This window comes from Xyrauchen texanus, chromosome 7 (assembly GCF_025860055.1).
Source record: "Xyrauchen texanus isolate HMW12.3.18 chromosome 7, RBS_HiC_50CHRs, whole genome shotgun sequence".
Lineage (NCBI taxonomy): Eukaryota > Metazoa > Chordata > Actinopteri > Cypriniformes > Catostomidae > Xyrauchen > Xyrauchen texanus.
The window spans coordinates 1,458,501-1,476,000 of NC_068282.1; the positions used below are offsets into that span (position 1 = coordinate 1,458,501).

The 17,500-nt window shown below is 40.5% G+C and overlaps 1 protein-coding gene across 2 annotated transcripts in view; it reads left to right on the forward strand.

Annotated features, from left to right (window-relative positions):
- The window catches only part of LOC127646782 (zinc finger E-box-binding homeobox 2-like), a 62,534-nt gene extending 49,396 nt beyond the window's left edge, over positions 1 to 13,138 (forward strand). For both annotated transcript variants that reach the window (XM_052130659.1, XM_052130660.1), the window contains exons 3-8: positions 4,834 to 5,022; positions 5,262 to 5,485; positions 5,577 to 5,685; positions 6,493 to 7,856; positions 11,195 to 11,378; positions 12,612 to 13,138. In XM_052130659.1, the coding sequence (XP_051986619.1) occupies positions 4,834 to 5,022; positions 5,262 to 5,485; positions 5,577 to 5,685; positions 6,493 to 7,856; positions 11,195 to 11,378; positions 12,612 to 13,135 (2,594 nt within the window). In that variant the 3' untranslated portion in view covers positions 13,136 to 13,138. The remainder of the gene's footprint in view (positions 1 to 4,833; positions 5,023 to 5,261; positions 5,486 to 5,576; positions 5,686 to 6,492; positions 7,857 to 11,194; positions 11,379 to 12,611) is intronic.
- The last annotated feature ends 4,362 nt before the right edge of the window (positions 13,139 to 17,500 follow it).

Consider the following 17,500-nt stretch of genomic DNA (forward strand, 5'->3'; position numbering starts at 1 on the left):
TTATTTACAAGAATATAATCGCATGGTGCTAACGTGCAACAACGTTTGAACACAACACAGTTTGAAATGTTTAGCATTGCATACTGCATACTTCTTCACATACTACATACGGCATACTGCATACTTCTTCACAAACTACATACGGCATACTGCATACTTCTTCACATACTACATACGGCATACTGCATACTTCTTCACATACGGCATACTGCATACTTCTTCACATACTACATACAGCATACTTCTTCACATACTACATACGGCATACTTCTTCACATACTACATACGGCATACTGCATACTTCTTCACAAACTACATACGGCATACTGCATACTTCTTCACAAACTACATACGGCATACTGCATACTTCTTCACATACTACATACAGCATACTTCTTCACATACTACATACGGCATACTTCTTCACATACTACGTACGGCATACTGCATACTTCTTCACATACTACATACGGCATACTTCTTCACATACTACATACGGCATACTGCATACTTCTTCACAAACTACATACGGCATACTGCATACTTCTTCACAAACTACATACGGCATACTGCATACTTCTTCACATACTACATACAGCATACTTCTTCACATACTACATACGGCATACTTCTTCACATACTACGTACGGCATACTGCATACTTCTTCACAAACTACATACTGCATACTTCTTCACATACTACATACTTCTTCACATACTACATACGGCATACTTCTTCACATACTACATACGGCATACTGCATACTTCTTCACATACGGCATACTGCATACTTCTTCACATACTACATACAGCATACTTCTTCACATACTACATACGGCATACTGCATACTTCTTCACATACTGCATACTTCTTCACATACTACATACGGCATACTTCACCACATACTACATACGGCATACTTCACATACTACATACGGCATACTTCACATACTACATACGGCATACTGCATACTTCTTCACATACTACATACACCATACTTCTTCACATACTACATACACCATACTTCTTCACATACTACATACGGCATACTTCTTCACATACGGCATACTGCATACTTCTTCACATACTACATACGGCATACTTCTTCACATACGGCATACTGCATACTCGTACTTACTCACCCTCATGTTGGTCCAAAACCTGTTCCAGCGCAGAAAGACAACCTCAGTCACCATTCACTCACATTGTGCTGTGTGAGACTAACGTTCCCACGTGATCATGCAGGAAGTTGGCACAGACAAGCGCCATCTCCCATCAGACCTCTTTGCCCCGGCTCAAGCGCGTTAACCTTTCCTTGCGGCGCGACCGGAAGCATGTTGTGTCAGCGACCCGGGTTCGAATCTCGTGTTTAGCATTAACCGCATTCGCATCATTCACAAGTTGCATTTTTCTCTAAAACGTTAAATTTTACCCCACTAATGGTTACGTTTAGATTTGGGGGTTCAGTTTCTATAATAGTCATTCCTCTAGCCTGTACAACTTGCGTTTGGCGCCCCTCCGTGGACATTTCGCAACACTTACAGCTTTTCCCACTGGGGGCAGTGTTTTGAGATTTGGTAAACGCAGACCGATTATGGCTAAAGAAAAGTCAACCTACTGTTTCCGATTTCCACTTGACATCTCCTTTTGTTGTCATATGAGTTTGAAACCACATTAGGGTGAGTAAATAATGACAGAATTACAAAAATTTGCATTTTATTTGTCTGCAATATACTTCAGACTATAACTTTATTTAATCGAACACATACAGCTGTGCTATTTATGACAGCATCCTGTGTTTAATCACTCTCTGCACTGACTCTGATCTGCTTCTGAGACTTTAGTAATTTCCAGACGCCTCCGTGATAGTTGTTATGATATTAGCCGCAGCACGGGCGGACCTGAAAGCTCTCAGTAATGCTCAGATTAAACTCTGGAGTTTATTGCAGCAAAAAAACTGACGAGAATGTCAAAATATTTCCACACATCAAACGAGGTGACAGTCGTCTTCTGAATCTAAACTGAGCGTGTGAGTGATTCTCTTTTGTTTGATGGAGATCAAACGCTCGTGGGATTCGCCTATAACAGAGTATTTAAAGCGCAGAACCGCGCGGAGTCTTCCACGGCCACATGAGAGAACGCTGGATATGTGATGCCAACATCTGCTAACATTTGCACAAACCCTCCTCAGTTGCAGCGCTGGCATCTCTGTGCTCGTTTCTGCTTGTATTTTAGTCTTGTTGGTTTCAAGTAAATGCATTCTTCATATTTGCACCAAACGCATGTTTTTAACAACAAACACACATCTCAATGCTGTGTCTCTGCTCTTAACTAATGAAATGTAAGGCCGTGAATGGCTTTAAAGGCATGACCTCTTAAAGACAGCATCAAATAGCTGTCCTTTCTCGTTAACATGCTCTCATTTACAGATGCTCTTTATAGAACAGCTGGTTTTCTTAAAGAGACAGTCCGATTTTTAGCACGTGTTCAACAAATCAATGTCAATACTTGTAAATAGTACCAATTATGTATTTGACAAAATATACTATATGCAATATAATATCATATCTATTGATGGAATAAATACAAAATAAATGTGTTCATTTTTAAGAAGCTAAAATGTGACATATATGATAAAAATCCAATGATAAAATACAAGTAGTATATTGAATTGCGTTACATCTTTAATGCGGTCATATTTAATGCATTACATCTTTAATGCGGTCATATTTAATGCGTTACGTCTTTAATGCGGTCATATTTAATTGCGTTACATCTTTAATGCGGTCCTATTTAATGAGTTACATCTTTAATGCGGTTCTATTTAATGCGGTCATATTTAATGCGGTTATATTTAATGCCGTCATATATAATGCGTTACATCTTTAATGCGGTCATATTTAATGCGTTACATCTTTAATGCGGTCATATTTAATGCATTACATCTTTAATGCGGTCATATTTAATGCGTTACATCTTTAATGCGGTCATATTTAATGCGTTACGTCTTTAATGCGGTCATATTTAATGCGTTACGTCTTTAATGCGGTCATATTTAATTGCGTTACATCTTTAATGCGGTCCTATTTAATGAGTTACATCTTTAATGCGGTCATATTTAATGCGGTCATATTTAATGCGGTTATATTTAATGCCGTCATATATAATGCGTTACATCTTTAATAAGGTAATCTTTAATGCGGTCATATTTAATGCATTACGTCTTTAATGCGATCATATTTAATTGCGTTACATCTTTAATACGGTCATATTTAATTGCGTTACATCTTTAATACGGTCATATTTAATTGCGTTACATCTTTAATACGGTCATATTTAATTGCGTTACATCTTTAATACGGTCATATTTAATTGCGTTACGTCTTTAATGCGATCATATTTAATTGTGTTACATCTTTAATACGGTCATATTTAATGCATTACGTCTTTAATGCGATCATATTTAATTGCGTTACATCTTTAATGCGGTCCTATTTAATGAGTTACATCTTTAATGCGGTTCTATTTAATGCGGTCATATTTAATGCGGTTATATTTAATGCCGTCATATATAATGCGTTACATCTTTAATAAGGTAATCTTTAATGCGGTCATATTTAATGCGTTACATCTTTAATACGGTCATATTTAATGCATTACGTCTTTAATGCGGTCATATTTAATGCGTTACATCTTTAATGCGGTCATATTTAATGCGTTACGTCTTTAATGCGGTCATATTTAATTGCGTTACATCTTTAATGCGGTCCTATTTAATGAGTTACATCTTTAATGCGGTTCTATTTAATGCGGTCATATTTAATGCGGTTATATTTAATGCCGTCATATATAATGCGTTACATCTTTAATGCGGTCATATTTAATGCGTTACATCTTTAATGCGGTCATATTTAATTGCGTTACATCTTTAATGCGGTTCTATTTAATGCGGTCATATTTAATGCGGTTATATTTAATGCCGTCATATATAATGCGTTACATCTTTAGTAAGGTAATCTTTAATGTGGTCATATTTAATGCGTTACATCTTTAATAAGGTAATCTTTAATGCGGTCATATTTAATACGGTCATATTTAATGCGTTACATCTTTAATACGGTCATATTTAATGCGTTACGTCTTTAATGCGGTCATATTTAATGCGTTACATCTTTAATGCGGTCATATTTAATGCGTTACGTCTTTAATGCGGTCATATTTAATTGCGTTACATCTTTAATGGGGAAAACCCCATTGACTTCTATTGTAAGTGTCTCACTGGAACACACATTTGTGCTTTTATAAAGAAAAGAAGGAACGAGTCTAAATAATTATTATGCCACAAATGCTGTCGATTGAGCTGAACCTGCATTGAACCCGGAATATTCCTTTAATGTCTTTGATGAAGGAATTTACTACAATCCCATAATGCATTGCGAATGATGTAATCAAATTAAAAACTAAGGCAAAATATAAAACGATTGATTTAAAGACATATATTCAGATATTTGCAAATGACGTGGACTGATGGTTCAACAGAAGCACGATAGGTCTGTCTTTAAACATTTAAAGACACCATTAATAATCAGTTCACCTTTGGAGAAAATTATTGTGATTTTACTTTGACTGTTGCGATAAATAGGCAGGGGACAAGCCCTTCAACATGTCCCAACTTCCTGTTTCAATAGGAAATATGTCAACAGAAAGAAAACTGGGCTCATCGAGACATTTCACGGGGTATATTGTAAATGTGTTACACAAAATGGTATAGGGGTAGGGGTGATACAATGCTAATAATGCTAATAATGACGGATTTTTTTCCACTTTCAGGTCAGAGCAACTCTCACGTCTTAGAGAACGATCCCCGTTATGACTCAATGGTGCAGCTGAGAAAAGTGTCGCATCTTCTCAGTCCACAACGCAATGGATCCGTGAACTTGTACCATATAGGCGGCGTTCAAGGCGACATGTCACCCGTCTGCTGGTCACCAGAAGAACACGAGTCACCCGAGGGGAAAGGTACATGCTTAAAGTGTGGTGAAGAGTTTAATACCCAGTACTAGTGACTGGAATGTTACTGGTTCAATCAAAGTCCTTTTAAATCCATGAAATCTCCGAAACACAAATAACAACAATTTAGCAATTCTGTAATACATGCAATCTTTACTTATCCTTAAGATTCATCAATTGATGAAAAATGTCATCAATTCAACAAAAAGTGACCAAAACAAATTCTTTCTTCTCTTGCTGGTGGACAGACGGTGTACCCCTGAACACTGATGGCACATGGATGCCAGTTGAAACATGCCCGTATTGCCAGCGGACGTATCGCACTCTGGGTGACGTCTCTCTGAAGGAGCATATGAAGTTCTGCCAGGACAGAGATGGCAGGGAGGATGTTTGCCCTATCTGTGGGTACAGTACGCAATACCGTGCACAAATGGAATGCCACCTCACCCTTCACAGCCAAACTCAAGACAAGGTACTCAACGCACATACTGTACATACCAAACAACATACCAAAAACATGTTCTAACCGCTCATTATTTCTGCTCATGTACTGTATGTTCCAGAACCCCATGTCGGATTCAGCCATAGAGAACAGGAAGTTTAAGTGTAATCAGTGTGGAAAAGCCTTTAAATACAAGCATCACCTTAAAGAGCATCTTCGCATTCACAGCGGTAAGCGACTCAAAAAATGCAATTGTGCAGCAGAAGTTTTAATGCAAGCAAAGTAGATAAATTATATTAAAAAATATTACCATTACATTAATGTATTACACTCATGAATTCATCCCACTAAGGAATTTCCAGGTCATATTTCACAACTACAATTATATTTGGCATAAAAAAAAAGAGGCCTATTTTTAGGACGATTAAGATCGTTTGCATTATGATAATTAAGTACATTGCCCTCCAAAAATTCTCCTTACTGCAATGAAGAAAAAAAAAACACTATTATTTTCATTACTGTGATTCTGTAAACCAGGATTTTATTTAAAATCAGCATTAATAAAATTTAAAGCAAACACTACCATTTATACGTGCTTAATTTTACAGACCGATATCATTATTAACTGTTTACTGTAAGATAATGAGATTTTTTATATTACTTTGATACTGAGAATTTAAAGGGGGTTTAAATGTGCTTATTTGTCATAAGAAAATGTTTTTTTAAACAATGTAAAGAAATCTTAATGTTTAAAGTGTAATTTTCCTTAATAATTTATAATATTATATATATATATATTTTTTTTAATTTTGGGGTGAAGTATGACCTAGACGACCTTTTTTTTTCTTTCTTGTCAGCTTTTTGATGATTTGGATATATTGAAAATACAAACAATCATGCCAATAAGTAGTTTGAGACATTAAAAAAATTAAGAAATACAAAATATTTCACAATATGCATAATTCAATTCAATAAGTCAGTCCGACAAGACATTCTAAAGTGTTCTGGAAGTCACCGTTGCCATTTTTCCCATTTAGGTGAGAAGCCGTACGAGTGCTCGAACTGTAAGAAGCGTTTCAGTCACTCTGGGTCCTACAGCTCTCACCTCAGCAGTAAAAAGTGCCTTAGTGGAGGCGGAACAGGAAATGGCCACTCCCATTTTAATGGCCACTCCCACCCTGACTACCTCTTCCCCTCCCCAACATCGCCTCCTGTGGTTGGCGGTCGAAATGGCAGTCGAGGAAAGGGCTCTCCATACGCCCCCCTGGGTCAATACCAAATAGACCCACTCACCATGCCAGGGCAGGAGTCTGTGCCCATTATGCATGCGGTAGAGCTGACCAGGTCGTGGGACCCTACAGTGGATTTGGCCATGAGGACGGGCGTGTTTAAAGGCACCACTCTGCTACCTTTACTGCAGTCGCGCAGCAAGTTTGAACAACTTTTACAGGAAATGCTTTGTAAGGAAGTTGGCGAACAGAGACAAGGAAGAGAGAGGAAAAATGAGGCACCCATCAGTGCCGTGACGTGTCGATGGTGCTCAAAGGTGTTTCCCAGCGACGGGATGCTAATGCATCATGAGCGGTATCAGTGCCAGAGCAAAGACATCGTGAACTATCCACTGTCACAGCGACCCAAAAACGGATCTCCACTGAACTTCTCTAGACTCTCAAACCTGCCATATGACACCCAGACTTCACCAACTACCAATAACGTGCCTTATAGAGACCTTTCTTCGCCCCAACGGGCATCCTGGCATTCCGTACCAAAGCAGATCCTCGTGCCTTTACCTACACCACTGTTATCCCAAGATAAACACTGGCCAAATGAAAAAATGAGTAGTCCAAGAAAACCAAATCCAGTTGATCCAACATCCCCAACATTATCTGACCGCCAACAACTGATTGCCTCAAGGTTTGGTTCTCCACCTTGCCTGGATCTATCTTTCAATTCCACATCGCCACGTCAATCGAGTCAACATATTACGGTATCAGGATCGATTCAGAACGAACCCTTGGACTTATCCATCCCCAAACCCCATTCTACCTCTGGAGGTATGTCACGAGAAACCAGAGATCAGACTTGTAACGGCTACTCGCCGCAGCAAGGAAGACGTGACATGGATAGTATGTTCAAGAGACTGACTCCACCCTCTCAGCAGCAGGTGGGTGGGGCCTATGCACAGTCGCCGCTCTTTGGAAGCACGGTTTTCAGTAACTACCCCCTCTTTAATCACATGATCCCTGGCAGCCTAGCAGGAATGGGGCACAATGGTCTGACATCGCTTCCTCTCACGCCACCAACGCCAAGCCCGGGTTTTCTCTCTTCAGTGGCGTATATGGTGGAGGCGGAGTCAGAATCGATGTTGAAGAGAATACAACACGAAAGACATTCTTTGATGGTAAACGCAAACTGTAGCTAGATGAGTGATCAACTATTGATAATACTGTATTTCACATTGCTGTACTATACTGAGGGCACTTACATGCACGTTCTTACACTGATAATGCATAAGAAGCCGAGAACCTGAGTGGTCATGGAAATAGGGTCATAAACGCGTATGAATAAACCAATCAACACGGGTAGATTTTTGAACACTACACCAATTTTGCGTTGCATATAAACGCATTTACCGGCGTTTCTACCGGCTTATCCAATGAACGCACGTGTTGTGCACATGCCTCTTTACGGTTTGACATCAAAAGTCTGAGAATAACGCTATTATTTCAAATCTCATGTAAACACGGTTTGGTTTTGTCGGATTTTGCGAGTCATTGCGAGCCGTTTAGTGCATGTAAACGGGCCCGTTCCATTACATTCTCTGTGCTCTGATGTTTCCAGGTATTGTAAAAACGCTACAAATGTTTCGTTATCCGAACTATCCGAATGATTCGTTACATGAGTGAACTATCCGAATGGTTCGTTGCATGAGTGAACTATCCGAATGGTTCGTTGCATGAGTGAACTATCCGAATGGTTCGTTGCATGAGTTAACTATCCGAATGGTTCGTTGCATGAGTGAACTATCCGAATGATTCGTTGCATGAGTGAACTATCCGAATGATTCGTTGCATGAGTGAACTATCCGAATGATTCGTTGCATGAGTGAACTATCCGAATGATTCGTTGCATGAGTGAACTATCCGAATGATTCGTTGCATGAGTGAACTAACCGAATGATTCCTTGCATGAGTGAACTAACCGAATGATTCGTTGCATGAGTGAACTATCCGAATGGTTCGTTGCATGAGTGAACTATCCGAATGGTTCGTTGCATGAGTGAACTATCCGAATGGTTCGTTGCATGAGTGAACTATCCGAATGATTCGTTGCATGAGTGAACTATCCGAATGGTTCGTTGCATGAGTGAACTATCCGAATGGTTCGTTTCATGAGTGAACTATCCGAATGGTTCGTTGCATGAGTGAACTATCCGAATGGTTCGTTGCATGAGTGAACTATCCGAATGGTTCGTTGCATGAGTGAACTATCCGAATGGTTCGTTGCACTATCCGAATGGTTCGTTGCATGAGTGAACTATCCGAATGGTTCGTTGCATGAGTGAACTATCCGAATGGTTCGTTGCATGAGTGAACTATCCGAATGGTTCGCTGCATGAGTGAACTATCCAATGGTTCGTTGCACTATCCGAATGGTTCGTTGCATGAGTGAACTATCCGAATGGTTCGTTGCATGAGTGAACTATCCGAATGGTTCGTTGCATGAGTGAACTATCCGAATGATTCGTTGCATGAGTGAACTATCCGAATTATTCTTTCTTCTTCTGAACGTCTCCAAATGTTTCGCGAACCGATTCATTGATTCATTGAGAGTAATCGACTCTTGTGATTCATTCAAGTTCTGATTCTGAACAGCCGACAGAAAATACCGGACACATGGAGGGAAATATCGCTCAAGTTACGTGATAAGATGCGCAGATTGACGGTCCCAGACGCGGAGGCAACTCAGATTCGTCCTCCGCCATCTGGATTGAGTCACTACGCCACCACGAGGACTTAGTGCACATTGGGGATTGGGCGTTACAAACTGGCGAGAACAAGGAAAAAAGTTATTAAATATTTGTATTCATAATCATAATACATATTTAGAATTATTAAAACTAAAATAAACTATATTTGATAATTTTTATTTGACTGTGCAGAACATTATGCGATGTTGTGGGTGATCGCTATGCAGTTGCTATGGTGTTCTGTGTTTACACTGTTTCTATGTGGTTCAAGGGGGTTCCGGATGATTGACACCTGACCCAAGACACATAATATCAAATTCATGACTGTGGCAAAAATGTTGCACCTAAGTTTACTGTCCAAGTTACAAACACACATATTTGTTCAAATCACTGAACCTAATATGAGCAATATTAATAGTGATGTTAAATTAAAATGTATATTCATTTAAACAAAAATATATATAATAATAATAATATATATATATATATATATATATATATATATATATATATATATATATATATATATATATATATATATATATATATACTTACTATCCGTTGTATTTTTCAAAGTTTCATTATTTAAAAAAAAAAAAATGAGAGAGACTGATTTTACACTCTTAGTCATGCAGGGAAAATCTGAAGCATATATGTACTATATATCTGAACTTCAAAAGCACATCATATTGCAATTGTGACCGCTCTCATGCGCCCCTGATTTCCTTTGATGATGGAGTTTTTGATGAATTTGTTTCCTCTCTTTAAGCTGTAAACAAACATGCAACTCTCAGGGAAATTCCCCACACACTCACACACACACACTCACAAACACTCACACAGAGACAGACACACACACACACACTCACACACACACACACACACACACACACTCACACACACACACACTCACAGACACACACACACAGACACACACACACACAGAGACAGACACACACACACACACACACTCACAGACACACACACACACACACACTCACACACACTCACACTCACAGACACACACACACACACACACTCACACACACAGACACACACACAGAGACAGACACACACACACACTCACAGACACACACACACACACACACACTCACACACACACACTCACAGACACACACACAGAGACAGACACACACACACACACTCACAGACACACACACAGAGACAGACACACACACACACACACTCACAGACACACACACACAGAGACAGACACACACACACACACACACTCACAGACACACACACACAGATACACACAGACACACACACAGATACACACACAGACACACACACACAGATACACACAGACACGCACGCACACACACACACACACACACACACACACAGATATACACACAGACACATACACACACACAGACACACAGATACACAGACACACACACAGATACACACACTCACACACACACAGACACACACACTCACACACACAGACACTATGCCAAAGGGCAGTGAGGATGCGTGTCCGTTTCCACACGCCTGCATGCTGACTCAGTAACATCATTTCACATTATGACACTGTTTCATAATGGATAATGTAAATAAAGTCATATATAGCCAAATGAAATCAATATATTTTCTGTCGTGTTCTCTCACACAGTTGTGATCTTGTCGTGGTAAAAGCGCGAGGATATATCAGCACACGTGCATTCAGGAAACGTTTGTGGATGTCGGTGGATGTTCCTCTCAGGCCTCGTAATAACGGTCATTTTCTCTCTTCGGTTCAGAATGAGGCTTTGAATCGTGGCGGTCTGGAGTGTCTGTCTCTGATGGAGGACGGGATGGATGGCGAGATCGGTCCCGGGAGAAAGAGACTGAGGAAGACGGAGGAAGGACTTTACGCCTGCGACATCTGCGACAAAACCTTCCAGAAGAGCAGCTCTCTCCTGCGCCATAAATACGAGCACACAGGTACAGACACGAGCAGACAACATGACATCAAAACAGACTTGTGCATGATTAATTAGTGCTAATGAGTTTAATTTCATAATCATACATTAGAATGTCATAAGTTTGCTTTTGCATTTTAGCGGACCATTTCATCAAGCCACCGGTCATGTAGAGATATTTAACAATCCTGATGGATCACATCAAGTCCCGGACTACGTTTATTTTGTTTGTTTGTTTGCAAATGTTACATTGTGGAAGTAAAACAGGTTGTAAACGATCAACCTGTGCAACAAAACACAAACGCTTAAACCTCAATTAATTATTAATAAAAACTAATTAAATGCACCATAAGTTCCCTTTGACCAAAAAACATGATATTTATTTCTCCCTAATTTGGAACGCCTAATTCCCAATGCGCTCTGAGTCCTCATGGTGGCGTAGTGACGCGACTCAGTGCGGGTGGCGGAGGACGAATCTCAGTTGCCTCCACGTCTGAGACCGTCAATCCGTGCATCACATCAGGTGACTCGTTGAGTGCGTTACCATGGAGACGTAGCGCATGTGGAGGCTTCACGCTATTCTCCGCGGCATCCACGTATGACCCACCACACGCCCCACCGAGAGCGAGAACCACATTATAGTGACCACGAGGAGGTTACCCCATGTGACTCTACCCTGCCTAGCAACCGGGCCAATTTGGTTGCTAAGGAGTCCTGGCTTGAGTCACTCAGCACGCCCTGGATTCAAACTCACGACTCCAGGTGTGATAGTCAGCGCCAATACTCGCCGAGATACCCAGAACCCCAAATTATTCAATGAATAATGAATAATTCAAGCGCAAGGCCTCATAGCCTCAATTTTGCACTCAATAGTTTGAATTTATTAACACTTAAAATGTTAAGCCTATGCATTTTTAAAGAAAATACGTTCAAGGAATGTAGATATTTCTATCACACCTGGAGTCGTGAGTTCGAATTCAGGGCGTGCTGAGTGACCCAAGCCGGGTCTCCTTAGCAACCAAATTGGCTCAAAATTGCTTAAATCACCTTTCTTTCCCATTCTGACATTCAGTTTGGAGTTCAGGAGATTGTCTTGACCAGGACCACACCCCTAAATGCATTGAAGCAACTGCCATGTGATTGGTTGATTAGATAATTGCATTAATGAGAAATTGAACAGGTGTTCCTAATAATCCTTTAGGTGAGTGTATTAGATATACGTCACACGCTAATGACACTTTTGTCTTGTTTTTAGGAAAGAGACCCCACAAGTGTCAAATCTGCAAGAAGGCTTTTAAACACAAGCATCACTTGATCGAGCACAGCCGCCTGCACTCCGGAGAGAAGCCGTATCAGTGCGATAAATGCGGTAAACGATTCTCTCACTCCGGCTCGTACTCGCAACACATGAATCACCGTTACGCATTCTGCAGCCGCGACAGCGACCCGGACGCACCCGGAGAGGACGCGGCACTGGGGGACGGCGTTCCGTACCTGAGCCCCATCACGGAGCGCCAGGACGGCGGCACGTATCTCAGCGACTCCAGTATGGAGGGAGCGGCGCTGGAGTACAGAGAGAAAGACGAGGAGGAGGAAGAGGAGAGCTCGCTCAGGCATCACATCCACGAGAGAGGGATGAGAACAGATCCTCAATGGATAAAGGAAGAAGCCGAGGACAAATCCTTCAGACAAGAGGAGAGGCAGGACGCAGAGATGATCAACACGGCACGGAACGAAGACATGGAGAGGACAAACGAGATGGAACGAGACAGGAAGTGAAATATCTCACCTGTGTTTACCAAAGATGTGCAGAACACGGACACTCTGGGACAGGTTTCACAACAGAACGGAGACATTCGGATTGAAGCGTTCCTCTAAAAGTGCTTTTAGGTCAATGCCAAATATAATGAGACCATCACCAATCTTCTATTTTGCTTGTTTCTACTTTAACACGTTTGCTCTGTCAATATGTTTACAACTCAGACAACTCAGTAAATAAATCATTAAATATGAAATATATGAATACATGATTCAGGATATAAAAGCTCAGGAGCATCTATATAATCTCAGAAGAAACATTCAGTTGTAACTTGTAGCACCTGATAAACATGCAAAATAAATATATATTCTAGAACAATAAGTTTCCTAAAAATGTATGTCCTCGTATGTGGACAGCGGGACTATGTTGTGAAAATGTCTAAATAATACCGAGCTATAGAAAGTCAGATTTTCTTCCAAGAGTGTCGATTATGATATTTCTGAGATGTTACATCATAAATTAGCATAATTAATTCAGATTCAAAGTAACGTCCAGCATCATCCAATCACGGTCGACCATGTTCAAATAAAATGATCCATTATAAATGTGAATCTATGTACTGATGATCATCGTCCCATGTGTGTCAAACATGTTGAGTGTCCAAACATCATCTGCAGCCTGAAACTGAACTTTTGATCAGATTTTTAAGAGTGAACGCACTTAACTGCATAGAGAGCTATAGGATGCTCCCTTGCTCCCTATTTAGTGCATGACTTAACCTCCAGTGTGCTGTCTGTCTGCACTGGTCTCAGAACAGTTATAGGAGAGTTATAGGATGCTCCCTTGCTCCCTATTTAGTGCATGACTTAACCTCCAGTGTGCTGTCTGTCTGCACTGGTCTCAGAACAGTTATTGAGAGCTATAGGATGCTCCCTTGCTCCCTATTTAGTGCCTGACTTAACCTCCAGTGCTGTCTGTCTGCACTGGTCTCAGAACAGTTATAGGAGAGCTATAGGATGCTCCCTTGCTCCCTATTTAGTGCCTGACTTAACCTCCAGTGTGCTGTCTGTCTGCACTGGTCTCAGAACAGTTATAGGAGAGCTATAGGATGCTCCCTTGCTCCCTATTTAGTGCATGACTTAACCTCCAGTGTGCTGTCTGTCTGCACTGGTCTCAGAACAGTTATTGAGAGCTATAGGATGCTCCCTTTCTCCCTATTTAGTGCATGACTTAACCTCCAGTGTGCTGTCTGTCTGCACTGGTCTCAGAACAGTTATAGAGAGATATAGGATGCTCCCTTGCTCCCTATTTAGTGCATGACTTAACCTCCAGTGTGCTGTCTGTCTGCACTGGTCTCAGAACAGTTATAGAGAGCTATAGGATGCTCCCTTGCTCCCTATTTAGTGCCTGACTTAACCTCCAGTGTGCTGTCTGTCTGCACTGGTCTCAGAACAGTTATAGGAGAGCTATAGGATGCTCCCTTGCTCCCTATTTAGTGCATGACTTAACCTCCAGTGTGCTGTCTGCACTGGTCTCAGAACAGTTATTGAGAGCTATAGGATGCTCCCTTGCTCCCTATTTAGTGCATGACTTAACCTCCAGTGTGCTGTCTGTCTGCACTGGTCTCAGAACAGTTATAGAGAGATATAGGATGCTCCCTTGCTCCCTATTTAGTGCCTGACTTAACCTCCAGTGTGCTGTCTGTCTGCACTGGTCTCAGAACAGTTATAGGAGAGCTATAGGATGCTCCCTTTCTCCCTATTTAGTGCATGACTTAACCTCCAGTGTGCTGTCTGTCTGCACTGGTCTCAGAACAGTTATAGGAGAGCTATAGGATGCTCCCTTGCTCCCTATTTAGTGCATGACTTAACCTCCAGTGTGCTGTCTGTCTGCACTGGTCTCAGAACAGGTATAGAGAGCTATAGGATGCTCCCTTGCTCCCTATTTAGTGCCTGACTTAACCTCCAGTGTGCTGTCTGTCTGCACTGGTCTCAGAACAGTTATAGGAGAGCTATAGGATGCTCCCTTGCTACCTATTTAGTGCATGACTTAACCTCCAGTGTGCTGTCTGTCTGCACTGGTCTCAGAACAGTTATAGAGAGATATAGGATGCTCCCTTGCTCCCTATTTAGTGCATGACTTAACCTCCAGTGTGCTGTCTGTCTGCACTGGTCTCAGAACAGGTATAGAGAGCTATAGGATGCTCCCTTGCTCCCTATTTAGTGCCTGACTTAACCTCCAGTGTGCTGTCTGTCTGCACTGGTCTCAGAACAGTTATAGAGAGATATAGGATGCTCCCTTGCTCCCTATTTAGTGCATGACTTAACCTCCAGTGTGCTGTCTGTCTGCACTGGTCTCAGAACAGTTATAGGAGAGCTATAGGATGCTCCCTTGCTCCCTATTTAGTGCATGACTTAACCTCCAGTGTGCTGTCTGTCTGCACTGGTCTCAGAACAGTTATAGGAGAGCTATAGGATGCTCCCTTGCTCCCTATTTAGTGCATGACTTAACCTCCAGTGTGCTGTCTGTCTGCACTGGTCTCAGAACAGTTATAGGAGAGCTATAGGATGCTCCCTTGCTCCCTATTTAGTGCATGACTTAACCTCCAGTGTGCTGTCTGTCTGCACTGGTCTCAGAACAGTTATAGGAGAGCTATAGGATGCTCCCTTGCTCCCTATTTAGTGCATGACTTAACCTCCAGTGTGCTGTCTGTCTGCACTGGTCTCAGAACAGTTATAGAAATGCATCTTATGTTCATCATAACTCCATATAAAGCCTCTGAAAGAAACTTTTATCAGTTTTTAGATGCACTCATTTATTCTCAATGTGATGTACAGTGAATATAGGCCTATTGTCCACGTATGTGGTCATTGTGTTTATCAGCGCGCCGTTTCGCGATAAATCGCTCAAATGTTTAAAACAGCATATCAGATGAAACTAGAGACTCTAATCTTTTGACTCAAACAGGTTTCAGTGTAAAAACTTAATGAGGTTTCTCACCAGATGTAGTTTTGTGTGCGTTTCTCCCAAACAGATACTCCGCTGTGATCAGCGCCATGTTGTTTTGTCACACGACTCTGTGCATTGAACGTTTAACCCTATACTAACAGCACAGAGTCTCCTGAACTGAGATCAGTCGGTTTAAGTTAAATTAAATAATGCATTGCATACAGCGAAGCCAAAACGTAACGTCCACGCATGTGTACGCGGGGTCTCAGGACGCTACTCAAAAGATCCATAGGATAAAACGATGTACCATATATTTGAACTAGTCCCCTTTTAGGGTCCCACCGCAGTTAAATGTTGTTTTATCTTTTTCATAAGAGTACACACGTCACAAGTTAGTACTGGGAAGATTTTGAAATATATCAATGTAACGAGTATTTAAAAAACATTCACAGTTTAGAGAGAGCTGGTGGAGGTTCAGTTAATGAATGCTTCTTCGTTTATACTTAAACTCAAATGAAACATCTGACATCTATGTACATATGGAGGATAATGAGAGACATGCGAACCTCAAACCAAAGTTTCACTTTCTTCTTAGCATCATTAGATCATCATTCAGAGTGCAAATGAGGCACGACCTCTGAAACAAACGATCAGTGCCGTAATACAGGTGATCATTTATTATTCGGCTTTTCTACTTTAATGTCAAAGTCTCTGTTTAAACAAACACACAGAAGAACTGTGCAGCATTTCCACCACTGTTATTTTTGTATCCAAATTTCAGAGCTTTTGTTAAAATGTTAATAACATCAACTTTGTAATAAAATTTGACATATTTAAAAAAAACAAAACGTTTTTAATTGTATTCTTCAGATGCAACGTGTTCAACTGCATTTCTTCCGTGGAAGCGCAAGGACGTTTCGGGATGTCAAACACCGTCCTAATGAGAGCTTGTATCTCCAGAAACATTATAGTTCAATTCTTAGTTATTATAAATATGACACGTCCTAAATTAACAAACTTATTCGGCTCAAGTTAACTTTTCTTAAAGGGACAGTGCACCCAAAAATTAACACTCTCTCAATGTTTATTCTCATCTTTGTGTCTTCTGCAGAACACAAATGAAGATTTATAGAAGAATATTTCAGCTCTGTAGGTCCTTACAATGCAAGTGAATGGTGACTAGAACTTTGAAGCTCCAAAAGCACATAAAGCTGCAATTTTGTACATTATAATGTATATATATATATATATATATATATATATATATATATATATAGAGATCCGATTCCAAAATGTGACATTTCAAGCACTGTTTAATTGAACCACTTGATTGTATTTATTAATAAATAAACTTTAGGGTTTAGAGAGTTATTTATTTAGTGATTTGAGATAACTATAATGATTTACAGTGTAAAGACACTAAATGACTGAAGTTT